The sequence below is a fragment of the Neovison vison genome, chromosome 3 (genome assembly GCF_020171115.1).
Source record: "Neovison vison isolate M4711 chromosome 3, ASM_NN_V1, whole genome shotgun sequence".
Classification (NCBI taxonomy): domain Eukaryota; kingdom Metazoa; phylum Chordata; class Mammalia; order Carnivora; family Mustelidae; genus Neogale; species Neogale vison.
The window spans coordinates 43,019,288-43,034,540 of NC_058093.1; the positions used below are offsets into that span (position 1 = coordinate 43,019,288).

At 46.7% G+C, this 15,253-nt stretch overlaps 1 protein-coding gene across 6 annotated transcripts in view; it reads left to right on the forward strand.

The window, feature by feature from the left end:
* AGAP1 (ArfGAP with GTPase domain, ankyrin repeat and PH domain 1) overlaps positions 1 to 15,253 on the forward strand; it is a 515,463-nt gene that overhangs the window by 251,807 nt on the left and 248,403 nt on the right. For all 6 annotated transcript variants that reach the window (XM_044241902.1, XM_044241903.1, XM_044241904.1 and 3 more), the window contains one exon: positions 3,572 to 3,664. In XM_044241902.1, the coding sequence (XP_044097837.1) occupies positions 3,572 to 3,664 (93 nt within the window). The remainder of the gene's footprint in view (positions 1 to 3,571; positions 3,665 to 15,253) is intronic.

Genomic DNA, 15,253 nt, shown 5'->3' on the forward strand with positions numbered 1-15,253 from the left:
GAAACGTGTATTTATTCAAAAGCATCTAGTAGGAGGACACATGTGCCCTCGGCCGAACAATCTTAGTAAAATTCCATGCAGACTGCGGCTGTACCACCCAGATGAAGGAGCGCTATCCACCTTATTTATTAGACCGTCATAAAGAGGCCAGAGTTAATTAAGTAGTACACACATCATTTTTCAAATACCACGCTTATAAATTTTATAAAGTAAACCTGTAATGTACCACTCTGGGCTCAGATTTTGCAGTCCGAGATGTTTATTTGCATATACACACGTTTTTAGACAAAAATCATATGCACTCTTAACAAATTATAGTAAACTTCACATTGCTCTCCTAGTAGCAAATTGTTATATTTGTAGTAGGAATTAATCAAAAGCTTGGTTATATCTTATTTTGCTCTTTTCTTTGAAAAAAATCATTGTTTTAAGAAAAATTTTAAAAGATTATGTCCATTCCATTTTTAGTTTTGTAACCAAAACCAAAGTGGGTTCTTAGGACAATTAATTTAGTGTAGTTGTTCTAATGTACATGTGGTTAAAATGTTTTATTAGAAAATATTTTTATGCAGAGGCAGTAGTAAGAAACATAGGCATGTACTTACTTGGGGCTCATCAGATGCACACATTTTGCCACGCCTGCCACGACTTTAAGAAATAGCACATCTTGGGTAAAAGTTGAAGCCCTGCAGGTGTGCCTCCTAGATACACGCCTGCCCAGCTCCCTGCTGGAGGATCAGCATCATCTTGAATTTGGTGTTTATCATCCATCTGCACATCTTAAATTCACTCTAGTACATGTCCATCACTGGCACTGCCTTGCTGCTTTTCGTATTTAAAATAACAGTGTCCTTACACGATCCTTCTAAAAGCCCCCCATCCTGCCCACTGACACCAGTTAACAGTGCCCAGCATACCCAGGAAGCACACTGTGAAAGATCCCCAGAAACCCACTGTAAAAATGGGGCATTGAAGTTGATGGTGCAAACAGCAGCATGTGTGTTTTGTCTGCTGTGGAGGGGAGCGTGGGTCCTGTCACAGTGTGTCCTAGTCAAAGGCTCACTGTGGGTTGAAGGGGGAAAGCAGGCTTCTGTGTGATAGCGTGGGCTCCTGGCAGCATTGCTTCCTGTCCCTGGACGCAGGTAGTTGATGGGGTGTCCCTCCATGGCTTCTTGCATCACATGAGGAAAGGTAAATATTTGTGCAAAGAAGGAGGTGATGATGAGACTATCTTTAGCCTTTCTTTCTTCACATTCGGGGCTCGCAAGCATGATGGTCTCTCCAAGGCTCGCCGCTGACCCCTGTGCCGAGCATGGTTGACCCTTGTTAGCTTCCAGTTGTGCGTGTCTGGCTGGTCCCCGCACACTGTTACTTGTGATACGCGCAGCTGGTGCCCAGAGCCTCTTTGTACGGGAGGATTTCACGGAGCAGTTTCAGCACAAGCAGAAGCATATGCTGTGGCCATGCAGTCTCCCGGCCAGCAGAAGACTTGGGAGAGCTCCCTGCAGGTGCTTGTGTGCCCAGGGGTCTGTCTCCGCACAGTTGTTGGGTGCCCGTTGCTTTGGCAGCCACGCAGCCTGGGGACGGGGGGAAGTAATCGTGGGGCGGGGCTGCAGCAGACCCTTCTGCCCAGCAGCTGGTCAGAGCCTTAGAGTCATCGGGATTCTCTGTGCCATTTTGGTGGTGAAGTCTTCCTAACTTCTGGGGTCATTCATAGCAGCGTGTGTGATTGGACAGAGATGGGTTCTCTGGCAGCCTGCTCCCCTGGAATCTGGGCATCCGGCTTGGAGCACAGAGGAACTAGGGGGACAGATGTGCTGCCTTGAGGAAGATGTTAATTTTTTTATGTTTGTTTTGTTAATTATTCTGGTTAACAGAGAATAATGAAGGTGGATTTTCAAATTTGGAAATTTAGAATTCATCAAGCTCCCAGAGTCCCATTAATGAGCTCTGTTGATTTAAAAAAATCTTTTTTTTTTTTTAAATATTATCATCGGGAGCTTTGAATCTTCTTTTACAAATGGAAACCTCAAGTGCCAACCTGCCTGTGGACTAAGATATAGCATAAGGAGACTCGAGAGCCATTTCATAGCTCTAACTGTACATTACTAATTAAAGAATTAATTAAAGAGAAAAGTGAGCCCCTAGCCTGTAGCTGAAATTCATGACAAGGAATCAGTATTTCCTATTTCTTCCTGGCCCAAATGGACAAACTGTCTTACGTTTTTCTGCAACTTTCAGTTTGTTGCTTTTTCACTTCCCGTTACCTCATTCCAGGCTTTTCTACCACCTTAAAGAAAAAAAGCACACAGTGCCTAGCACATAGTAGGTTTTCAGTAAATGTCGGCTTCCACAGTCATCAAAGGGGCTTATTTCTTAATGAGCACACATGCTCTTCAAAGTGCCACATCTGAGTTTACATCCTAGGGAGTTTTCTCACACCCGGTGACACTGCCCCTTTTAATATTAGAAAAAAAACCTGGCTGCTCTTATACCCCTTTGAAACTGGATTTCATTAGCTCTTCACTGCACACCGGACACCACGAAGTCTGTTCATTTCATATATCATCTCAGATTTGAAAAGCACATGAAAATATTTCTCCATTTTCAATATTGCGTGAGTAATGTTCCCATTGAAAAGTAATGGAGTGAAGTTGTCACTTGTCAGCACAGTTATTAAGGAGGACGAGTTTCAGATCTTTCTCTCATAATAAAATAAATCTGTCAGAAAATCATTGTGCTCACACTTCCTCATGCCATCCGGAGATGGAGGCTAAGCTGTGGTGCTCCTTCCACTTCCCGAAGTCGCCTGCGCTCTGGGTTGTGGCTTCCCTGAGCGACACGGGGCCACCTGCCCACTCCCAAGCCGGTCACACAGTGTCAACAATGCCGCCCAGGAGACGGTTCTGCAAACTTAGCAGACAAAGCTGCTCATTTTTCCCCAAGCACTGATGTGTTGTCAAAAAAGAGGTCTTCAACTTTGTTTCCCCTTTGTTATTTTTTGTGGTGTGGTGTGGTAACAGTAGTTAGACTTTCCTGCTTTCTAACTGTCCAGAAGCAGTTAAAAAAAAAGTTCACGGCACCTTGATATGAATGAAGAGTGCACTATTAAATTGCTCTGCTCCGTCGTTCGTAGAATTTCAAAATCCTCCTTCAGACATTAACTCAACATACACATTCATGTGGTAGGTTCCCCCAACAAGCCGCAAGGAGGCCTTTTCTCCTCGGCTGCATTAGCTGCAGCCCCAGAAAGCGCTTTCCTGTTGGGTGTTACTTTCCTATACGGTCCGTTGGTTTCTACTGATTGAATTTTGAGCTCTGTAAGAAAAGAATTAAAAGGGAATTTTGCGGAAGAAAAGTAGGGGGCAAAGTTTGGAGAATTCTCTGTAAAATGATGGGTTGGTGGGAGCGAAGTATTCAACAGCCCGCTTTTGGGGCTTGTGTGTGCTTGCGCCTGCGTTGTCCATGGCTTCTGGGTGTGGGAGCGAAGAAACCGTCCAGGGAAGGGCAGGCCTGCAGATCCGCGAGCCACAGCCCTTACCCAGATGCTAACTTTATTTTTGCTTTGCAGTCTCGGAAAGGGAGTGACCCAGACAAAGAGAAAAAAGGCCTGGAGAGCCGTGCGGACAGCATCGGGAGCGGTCGAGCCATCCCAATTAAACAGGTACGCCGCTTCCCCCTTTTTCCCTTCCTGGAGCTGGAGACACACCTCGGCTCTCCTTGCTATGATGCCGGCTCGTGCGCCAAGGTTTGTTTGATGTGCTCTGTTGATGAATGTAGAAGTCACTCACTTGACATCAATTAGAAGAGGTTCCTGTGTGTATTAAAATAGGATCATTAGAATAAGAAGAGGGAAAAATGTGACAACAGATCTAATGAAGTGCAGTCTGCCCGCTGCATATGGAGTGTGTTTCGAGGCTGAGCTGGCTTCAAAGGCTGCCTTTGTAGCTCGGCTTTGATTGGGCCGCGGGCCGCCAGTCGACAGGGGTAAATCAGATCGCCGTACAAGAGCCCCTTGTGATCACAGGAATAGCCCGATGTGGCCCTAATTTGCTCTCGCAGACGGACATCTGAACACTGTTTCAGGCTGGTTTGTAACAACGAGGCAATTAGTTGTGATAATCATAGCCGGTGTGTCAGCTGCGCGCTCTTGTTTGTAATTTGCTAATGAAGGAATTGTAACTTTGATTAGGTTCAGTTTCATTTAGACCTTATTATATAAAGGAACATTTACAGCTGTAATGTGGGGCCTTAATTAAACTTCCTCATTACACAACAGGACTTGAATTCAAGCATTTGTTTTGGCCTATGTCGCTAGCCTGGAATAGGTTTTCATTAGCCCAGAAACCGGGTACCAAATTACTTTATGTCTCAAGTAAAATGGAAATTCACGTGACATATTTTGCTATTATAGTTCCAGAGAAAATAAAAATAAAGACTTCGACCCAGCACTGTGGCTCCTGGTAATAGCATCTTTTACTTTGTGAAAGAAGTCCAATTGATTTAGAGTGCATTCTGCTTGAGAGAGGGGGAAAAAAAAATCTGCAGGCAGGATAATAGCTCTTCCTCCTATGAACATGGCTGTAACCACTTTGTTCCTCTGGGGGATTGCTCTTTGCCAGCCTCTTCCACGGGCACTCCATTTCCTGTGCCCTTCCACAACTCTGGTTGGCTCCGGCCACCCCTCCAAGAGGGCAGAAGTCAGTGCACAAATACAACTTCACCATCTGAAACAAGCAGGAAGGCCGCGTTAGCTGGGGGCCAGGCAGCCTCAGCGTAGACGGGTGAAAACAGGTCGGATGGGGCCTGAGCCGGGACTCTGGAAACATTCACTTCCTAGGCCACGAATGTGTGGTCAGGCTCTGGGCACCATTGAGAAAAATCCTCTTCCCTCCCCTTTGCTGGCGGGCAGTGTCTTCACGCTCTAAAATGGTTTTGTTACTGTTGAGGTCCACACTCGTCGTTGCTCATTCTTTTCTTTGTATGCTTTTATTTAGACACTGAGCTGTCTACAGGAGGTGATTTTAATGCGTGATTTTTCTGTTGATTTTGTTCCAAGTAGGATTATGAAACTCCTTTTCATATCATTTAACTCCTTTTCATATCATTTAACTCCTTTTCTCTCATTTAAAAAATGAGTCCTGGGACTTTTCCTTTTGGGAATATTAAAACTTAATTCTCGACCATTTCCTTGATTCACGCTTCTTGTCTTTTGGGAGGTGCCGCCCTCCACACGGGCTGGGCAGGCCCCTGGTGTAATTGGAACCTTCACTCAATTTGTACCCTGCTCATCTGCAGAGGGGGCCCGTCGTACAGACTAGGTTTTCAATCTGTGTGCCGATTGGAGTTGACCATCAAGCGTAAAATGAGTATTATCTAGTCTTTGGAAGCCTTTCAGTTGTGAATGTTCTAAATAATGTCGTCGAAATCTAAATCATGGTCTGATTTCCCGATGAGTCATGGTTCAAGAGCGTGCACAGATCCTTGTCCCTCATGGCTGCCCAGAGCAGCTCCTTCCTAGAAGTACACACCTGTCAGATCAGATTCCCCTGTGGCAGAACCTTCCAGGCCTCAGATTCCTCTTCTGTGAAATGGGCCCTGGATGATAATCAGAGCCCCTTGAAACACTGGGATGTGGAGATTCCAGAGAGAATTTTTTTAAATTCCAGCAAAATTGGATTTTCCAGTTAGTCATGCTCAGGGCAACTTTGTTGGAGCCTGTCTTTGGGTCACAGGGACTGATGTGGGTTTATAGCTGGTCCTACAGATTTATCTCATATGCCCGTGTGTGCCGTGTTTGTAAAGGATCCGAGATCATTAGAGACTGTCTGAATTCCTAACCCTTCCTGCACAGTGACTTCAGCAAGCAGAAATGAGGAGCAAGACTGCAGAGGAAGGAGTCAGGTGCTGGCATGTTCTTTCTAGATGCTCGCCAGACCTCTTGTCGAGGGAATGAACAGTTAGATGAGTCCTTAATATTGGTTAAGTGCTCATATAGTGTCCTCTTGAACCCCCCACACCGCCACAGGTGTGGCTGTACTATCCTTGCTTTAAATGAAACCCCGGGCAGGGTGAGCACTCCCGACCAGGCCACTTAGAGAAGTGATGGGGCAGGATCCAGACACCAGCCCCTCGTCCCAGTGCTTTGCTTTCTCCATGGCTGGTTGGGGGAAAGCCTTTGGAAAGCTCAGAAAGCAAAGTTACGTGTTTTAAGTAAAACAGGTGAGCCTTGACCTCAGACAAATACCTTCCACCTATGTAGAAGAAACGTCCAAGACGGTCCCCACATTTGTCTGGGGACCACGTGACCACGCTCACATGCTCCAGGCGTGGAAGGTCTCCCTTTCCCCTGCCATGGTTTCATTTGCTCTCCCACCCTTCTCCCCAGTGCAGGCCCTTAGCCTTGCCACACAGCCATGTTCAAGACTTGGTCTGGGCATGGGAGCCCCATATTCCGGCTTCTAGGCCAGTCACCCCATGGCAAAGAAACCGTCCTGGAATCTCGGTGACCCCCATGGGGCTGGTGATGGTGACAGGTTTAGGACCAGCTAGTTTTTTTTTTATAAAAAAACTCCATACAGGAATCTTGTAGCAGCTGGTTTAGGGTACGAGCAAGGTGGTCTTCACCACGCTATGCCACTAGACTCGCATTTGTCCAGATTGTGTTCCAGGGGATTATTTTAACCACACTTTGCTCACATTCTGCAGCTCGTTCATTTTGAGAACAGAGGCCTCTTCCCCCAGTGTGGGAGCTAGCTGGATGGAGCATGCTGGACAAGGATTTCATCTCTTCCCCTTTCCCCCCAGTTAAAGATTCCTCATCAAGAGTATGACTGATTTTCTGCAAAATAACTTCATTTTTCGAACCTGCACCCATTTCTTTTTTTGTCCTTTCTGGGACCTTAGAGGAGAATTGGGTCAGAGGGGTCCTATTTTTCCTTCTTCTTTTTTTTTTTTTAAACTAATAAGATAAGGTCTGTTCGAATAAAAATTAAAAAGCAAAGCAAGAAAAATAAAAAAAAGCCAGAGGCCCGGCTCAGCGGCGAGTGGGCTTGTCACGTATTAATTTTTCATTGCTGTGGAGAGTTGTACATACATAATCACTTGATTGCAGTGGGAGTTAGGGAGCTCCTATGGTGTCATTTGCATAAATCTTGTTAAGTCAATGGCAGTTAATGAAGTACAAATGAGCCCGGAGAAGGTGACATGCAAATCGTGGGTGGCAGATGGGAGGTCTGTTTGGGGGACGGCAGCTGTGTGCTCTCCTTTCTTTCTTTCCCTTTGGCATTTTTTAATCTCTATATTATAGTACGGATACACAGCCTCAGCCCTGGCCTCTCCCCCTCCCGGCAGACTCCCGGCCAGAGCCTGGCCTCTTCCCGCCCCTGCCGCGCTCACTCTGCAGAAACAGACCTGATGGCCTCACCTCGCCTCCCGCTTCCTAACAAACACTGGGGTGTTTTTGAATCTTTGAAATCTTGGTCGGCTTGTCTTATCATGCTTCCGTCATTGAGAATACATATTTCACTTAGTGAGGCAAATATGCGAGCTGCTCACTAAATACTTGGAGAGAGTATATTGTCTCCTGCAGGACTTCGAAGAATGAGAGTAAGAAACACTGTCTTTGCTTCATCATACTTCCATATGGGAGTCTGGTGTTCCCCCTTGAGACAGGCCAGCGGTGTCTACCCAGCATTACCCACCTTCGCATGTGCGCTGTGGGCCTGGGGGGCGGCGGGCCTCGTGGGGCTGGCCAGGAACGAGAGGTTCTGGAGGTGGATGGGCACCCTTAAGGTCAGGCTGCGGCAGAGACCCCTGCCGGTCAGTGCAGACCCCTCAGGCGGGCCCCCTCAGGCCTGTCTCAGTCATCTCTTGGGGTCCCTTGCCTGCTAGTTTGCGTTTTTAAGCTCCAAGTGCCATCAGGCCTCACCATGAACTTTTAGAGATTTATGGGCAAAACATCTACTTCCTGCTTTCAGAAGTTGGAGTTGTTTTATTTTTTTTTTTTTAATCTGTTTCATCAACTGGATCTTTTGAGAGAAACTGGTCTCTGTGGACTTTGAAGAGAGGCAGGCAGAGAGGCATGTGTGGGCAGCCTGTGCCTGGCAGCCGCTGTCCTGCTCACACAGGAGTTGCCAGGCCATTGGTCCTCGCACTATGAGTCCAGCTGAGCACTTTCCCCAGTGTGTGGGCCTGCGAGGTAGCGCCATAGGCCGAGGTCAAAACAGGTTTGGGATGGGTGCCACAGGGATACATCGAAGCCATGAATTGTCCTCCAAACACCTGACTTTAAATCTTAATTTTGACCTGGAAGCTGGATATCATGGTCCCCTCGGGAGGAGAGCACTTTTTAACAGCCACCTGAAGCCACCAGGAAACCCTCCCCAAGCTCTCGTGGAAGGGCCGACCTGCATGGAACTTTCCAGTAGCACTCCACCACAGGGCCTGGGAACCGTTTGAAGCCCTGTGTGGTTTTGATTCTCAGCTGAGTAGAAAGAAGCAATTGTCAATTAAGTGAAAGGCACCTCTGGAGTTAATCCTTTTGGCCAGCCTGCTGCAGGCCACTGACCCGTGTTGTCTGGTACCTGGGATCAGCCTGAGGGGGTGGATTGTGTGGTGCTGGCAGAATAAAAGCCACCTAATGATGCTCACTTTTAACATCTCCAAGTTTGACACCAGTCACAGTTGGTCAGCTGCCGGCCAGTGCTCTTGTGCAGGAAGCAGAATTGAAGAGTGGGTTGAAACTTCTGGGGGGTTTGGAAGAGAGAGAGTGGCCGCACTCTTCCTCCTGGGAGTGCAGCAGAAGCCACCCAGCTCCATCCCGCCACATGTGTGGCGTCTGCAAGGCGTCAGCGCTGCGGCTCCTATCTGTCAGGCCTGACCACAGAGGGACCAAGGTGAGCAAGAGGCGGCCCTGAGAATCTGCTGTTCACCCATGTGGCAAATCAGCTCTGCCCGGGCATCGGGGGCCCATTTAGTTCCCCAGAAGCAGATAATTTACTGACGTGGATCCCAGTGCCCTGAAAGCTAATTTACCTCACTTGGGTGAACAACTCCCTGAGAGTGTTGCATCTGGCCTGGTTCACGACAGACTCAGCCAATTACAATTATTAATTTAATGGGTCAGGTGGGTGCATCACATGCTTTTAATTTGACTCCTCAAATATCAGACTGTCATTGGAAAAACCACTCAGACTCTCTGGATGCCTGGGTAGGAATTGACCACCATCCATCTTAGACCAAAGAGGACACATACCCCACCACCCCCAGACCCCTTTGGCTGTACGGGTGGACATCAGAGTGGTCTAAACAAAAATGCCTAAAAAGATTATGTTAACCTAAATACAGAACCCATCATTTAAATATAAATCTGTGAATTAATTTAAAATGTGACTCCCCTTAGTACCGCGGGCTGCAGGGGGTGACACAGAGCGGTGTGTGCACTCAGGTGCTTGGTACACCGTAAACTGCCGTGCAGACATGATGTGTCCTCTGTGGATCCATAATCCAGGAGCTGGGATAATAACTGACTAAGTGATTCATTTCAATAAAATGTTGTTTATTTTCTTCAAGAGTTCAGCAGTGATGGTAAAGCCCAATTCCCCACGAGCTCAGCAGCGCAAGTTCATGCACAAATAGAGGAAAGTTCCCCAAAGCCAGCACTGGCATGAATCACCAGAGTTTATTTTTGTCCAGATGAATCGAGAGGGTTTTTTTCCCGGGTGTTATTTCCTATCAGACACGATCAGCTTGGAACAGTCGTGTGCTCTTCCTGCACAGCTGTGCTCTGGGTACCCTGCTAGGGCTCAGAAGAGTCTACGAGCCAGCCAGGGCCCAGATCCTACCCTGTGTCCTCCAGGACTGGGGAGGACAAATGTTGGAATACAGCTGTGTGGCAGGGGTCCTGGGAGCCCCAGGAGCCAAGGAACGGTAGATTCTCCTGAGCTGGAAAGGTATGGGGTGAGCAGGGAAAGGGAAGTGGAGGTGGGGGACAGGCGGAAGCGGCTGCCCGAGGCAGGTGGGAAGGACTGGTGCTGAAAGAGGGTGTGAGGAGGGCAGCCTGGAAAGGCTGGGGTGTCCCGTGGCCAAAGGGTCTGGTTGGCATTGAGGGGGTGTTGGGAGGGTAGTTGGTTTCCCAGAGTCATCGGGGGTGGGGGCACCATGCCATGTCTCCACAACGTGGCAGTTTGGGGGTATGAGACTGAGGACAGTCTAGAGCTCGGGGCTCCACCTCCCCAAGGGACAGTGCCTGCTTCAGGGCAGTGTCTTTGAGGACCAGAGGAGCCTTTCCTTTGGAGAGCAACCCTTGGCCACTGTTCTCCCTAATCGGAGGGTTTCTTCCCTCCTGCTGCTTTATCCCCTAGGGGTAATTACAATCCCTCAGAATATCAGCAGTTGCCAACACTTCCTGTTTATGCACCAGAGATTGTCTCCCATTTAGCAGATGAGGAAGGGAGGGTTCAAGGAAAAGGTCGCTTGACCAGCATCACACAGCACATCCATGGCAAGAGCTGCCCTAACAACCGCAGACCAGGGCCTTAGGCAACATTGGTTTCTAGAGACTGGAAGTCTAGGCTCAAGACATTAGCAGGAGCAGTTTCCCATGAGGACTCCCCCTGGCTTGTGTGGCTGCTTCCCACTCTGCCCTCACATGGCTTCTCGGTGGAATGGGTCCTGGCATCTATTCCTCTCTTCCCCACCACCAGTCATCTTGGAGGAGGGCCCTGCCCTTCTGACCTCAGTTCACCTTAGTTACTTCTTTAAGGGCCCGGTCTCCATGTATGGTCACACTGGGAGTGAGGGCTCCAGCATCTGGATTTGGGGGGCACGTAATTCAGCCTGTAACATGGGACTGATTAATAACAGAGCTGGGGCACAAGGTCGAGTGTGTGTGTGACCATAAGGGACACCCACTGCTGTCTCTCCCGTAACAGTCTTCTGCCTTAGGCCTTCTGGACATTACAAGTTAAGGCCACTGTGTTCCTGTGCACATGTTTGAGAATTGAAAGAACCTACTTTGGGAGTTCGAAAAAACTCCATGTACTTACTGGTTAATAAACATACAGTAGTCAAAATATTCTGATTTGAAGGTTTTGACCTAAATCCTCGTAAGTTGCAATAAATTGAGAATTTGAAGTAAGCCTGTGGGAACACATCCTTTCACGAAGCCTAGAGCATCCTCTCTGTGCAGCACATTTTATAAGTTAAGGCAGTGGAGACCCTTTAGGTCGGTTCTAAAATGAAAAGCTGCAATAATCTATGATTTCAGTGTGCCCTTTCCCATGCAGAGGTGGCTCCTCAGGACCGTGGGCACGTGTCAGGCCTATAGCTGGAATGGCCAGGAAAAGCGTGTTTATTCAGCAAGTGCCTACAGTCCTGGGGTTCATCCTGTACATGTCTTCCCTTCTAGCCTTCCAGAAAAGCAAAAGCAAAAAAAAAAAAAAAATCCATTGTGTCCACAAATTACCTAACCTGTCACTGTGGTAAAGGCACAGTGCAGTGTTTTATCAGTTTATTGCAGGTAGAGGAGAAGACATCCAGAGAATACATGTCATAATTGAAGGAGAGGTGTGGCAGGAGCACAGGGACCTCACCATGAAGGTGATGAGGGGCCATAAGGCTGCACTCATGGGCCACAGGTTTGCAGATACCACCTACAAACCAAAGTCTACCAAGACGCCTGAGAAAATCATAGCACATCACAACCTCATTTCACTTCTGCTCCATCAAGCTGTTCCCAATGGAGGACTCTTATTTTTCCATGTGTAAGAACATAGAACATGGATTAGGACCTCTCCCAAGCTGGCTTTTGTCCTTTGTTTATAGGAAGTTTAGAAAATGAGTGAGCGCCTCTCCTCCTGCAGGAAGAATCACACTGGCTGTTAGAAATCTATGTTCTACATAAAAACAGCAGCAGTGGAACTCTGGGGGCTTTTGGCTGCTGGAACGGACCCTTTTTCAAAAAACGGAGATGGGCCCCCAGGTTAATCAGCTTTACTTGTGCCCTGGGCATCCCGGGCTTTCCTTTACTTTACCCCAGCTTTACTTGTGCCCCGGGCATCCCGGGCGCTCTGTGGCCCCTGTGTAGGCCCTCTGCCCTCAGCGGGCTTGTACCTGGTGCTTGCTCCAGAGCCTTTAGCCCAAAATTCTAGAGAAGGTGACCTTGTAAGTCTTTCAAGTCCCTGTTTCAGGAAAGACATCAGACCATGATGCTTTGGATCTTTTTGTTGTTGTTGTTTTGTTTTGTTTAAGATTTTATTTGAGAGAGAGAGAGAGAGAGCACAAGCAGGGGGAGCAGCAGAGGGAGAAGCAGGCTCCCTGCTCAGGTCTCAGTCCCAGGACCCTGGGATCATGACGTGAGCTGAAGGCAGACGTTTAACCAACTGAGCCACCCAGGTGCCCCCAGACAGTGATGCTTTTATCAGATAATTTTGAGTAGCAAAAACATCCTTTCCTTCCTGCATCTCACAAGGGGACTTATTTCCAAATGACTTACTGATGGCCAGGTCTTCAAATCCTTAGTATCAAAGCTGATGCTGTAATAACATGTAGATATTTGGTGAAATTATATAAAATGGGCATGGGAAGGGCTCGGGCATGGGAAATATGTTCCTAGTTAGACCCTTTTATGAAGTACCTAATAGCATAAGTATGTTTGTAGACTGGGAAAAGAGACACATTAAAAAAAAATACTACTAACTCCTCAGGGCCTTCCCAAACCTTGTCTTCCCCAATTCAGGGAGACCTACACCCCACTGTACTTACTTGCTCACATTTCCATCTTCTTAAAAAGTCTTCACAATGAACCAGATGGTGATTGTGTTATATTTATCATAGCAGTGCTGGCCCCCCTTTCCTTGGTGCCTGTTGTGCATTGGTTACTATTAGATGCTTCAAACCTAGAACCTTATTTAATTCTCTGCCAAGCTAGGGCACAGCGTCTGCCAATGGGAGACGGGAAATCCAGTGTTCAGTGGGATTAAGTCCTCCAGCAGATGAGGTTCCCACACTAACCAGTGTCCGAGCTGGCATTCAAATGGAAGAGTCTTAGTGTGTTTCTAGAAAAGTCTTCCATGCCCCATTCCCCGATTTTATTCATGATACAATGGCCATCTTTTCCACACCAGATCAAAAATTATGTAAATGGTGTCCTCTCCTTGTGGGGTTCCATGTGCCCTGTGGGGCCATCCTCAACAACGCTGTGCTGTCTGGCACCCGGACTGACTGTGGTACCAACGTGGCAGTGTCCTCACAGCCCAGAGGTTGACCAGATGGCCAAGGCCCTCTCATGAGAGATTTTGACCTGAACTAGCCACATGGGGCATGCGTGGCACCTAGCTCTGGCTGATACTGGTTCCTTTAATCTGTGCTTGTCATAATCTTCCTGTCTTTGGGGCCCAAGTCAAATGCCTTCTGTTCCAGAAAAATCTTACCTTGTCCTCAAATAGGTGTGGTGTCTTTCCCTTCCCCCTTCCCAGGACATTCCATCAAGTCTTAGGATCTTGCTGCCATCTTGTCTGACGCTCATCAGCACGTGCGTCCTTTGTGCATCCACATCCCCACTGCCATGTGCTCTCACGCTCCTGGAGGGGTGCTCGCTGGCAGAGCTCCTCCCCTGCTGTGTCAAGTAGGGAGGCAAGCAGTGGTCATAGATGAAGTAGTGTTATATTTTGAAAAATGGAATAAATTTTAATTCGGTGTTCTTTACACTGAACTCTATTTCATGTACATAGAATACTGTATTTAGGTAAAAGAGAAGAGGTACATTTTTTAATTGTCAAAGAATCAAACCATCGTCCGTGACCAAAATCATTTGTGAAAACTGGTTTCTTCTAAAACTTCTCTACTTTTCAATATTTATACATTAGAAATTCCACTTCAGTAAATATCTTCACTATGTAACTTTGTTTATAAGAATTGTTTCATGTCATGGGACGCCTGGGTGGCTCAGTTGGTTGAGCAGCTGCCTTCAGCTCAGGTCATGATCCCAGCGTCCTGGGATCGAGTCCCACATCGGGTTCCTTGCTCAGCGGGGAGCCTGCTTCTCCCTCTGCCTCTGCCTCCCATTCTGTCTGCCTGTGCTCGCTTTCTCTCCCTCTCTCTCTCTCTGATAAATAAATAAAATCTTTAAAAAAAAAAAAAGAATTGTTTCATGTCAAACCTACAAATTTTAGAAACAGTGGGCTATTTTTATAATTGCCAGATTTTTACCCCATTCTTCATTCTGTATCGGCCAGAGCCTTTGTGATTGTGATTAGTGCTAAAAACAGGAGTATGTGTGTTCTCAGAGTTATTTTGGAAAAATGATTGATATTGTTTTTAATATACATTAAGTTTTATGGAAATTTATAAATATATCTGCTACATAGATATATTGCTGGGGCTATAAGTGACCTAGAAGAGAAGGTTTGGAAATGAAAAACAACAGGAAGCAAATAAACATGGGTGGATATTTGGTTTTTCTTGTGAATGTCTAAAAAGCTTTGGAAACTTAAAACAATTAGAAATCATTTTATACTTAGGTTTGTAACTCACAAAGCATGATAGAATCCTTTTGGCAAAAGTTAGTTTAAAAAGAAAGTTCTAGAAATGGATTGCTATGTCACTAAAAGTTGGCCTGGTGTTCTTGGAGGGTATAAAAAATTTTACTCACTTTTCCCCATTAATCTCTCTGCTAGAGATTTACCCCAAAGGAATAATTAACCAAGACAAAGGGGAAAATTTTTTAAGTATACAGAAATGTTCATAGCAGAATTATTTATAATACCAAAATCCTGAAAACTACTGATGTCCAACAAGCAAGGAATTAAATTAGTGATGGTCATTAAATAGTGCTAGGATCGTAACCTCTAGAACTTTCATTTTGGAGACTATTTAGAGGTGTGAAAAGTGTTTATAAAACAGTAAGAGAAAGCATAAAACTATTTATAATCAGTACATGAAAATAATTGTATATTTGGTTTAAAATTGGATGAACAGGAACACAAGACATGAGATAAGGCTTAAAGAAGAGCTTTAATACTTTCGACTCTCTTTAATATTTCTTGTGAAATAATTTTGCAACAGCTGCAGTGCCAGCGAGAGCTCCACGTGCCCCACGCCCAGCTCCCCACAACACCAGCTGCTCTCCCGAGCTCAGCGCAGCGATGGCAGCCACAACACCTCAGCCATAAACCTCATCCCAACTCCATCTCCCAGTTCAGCCCAGGGTCCCTGCATGCGTGGGGGTCACTTCGTCCCCTTGGTCACCTCC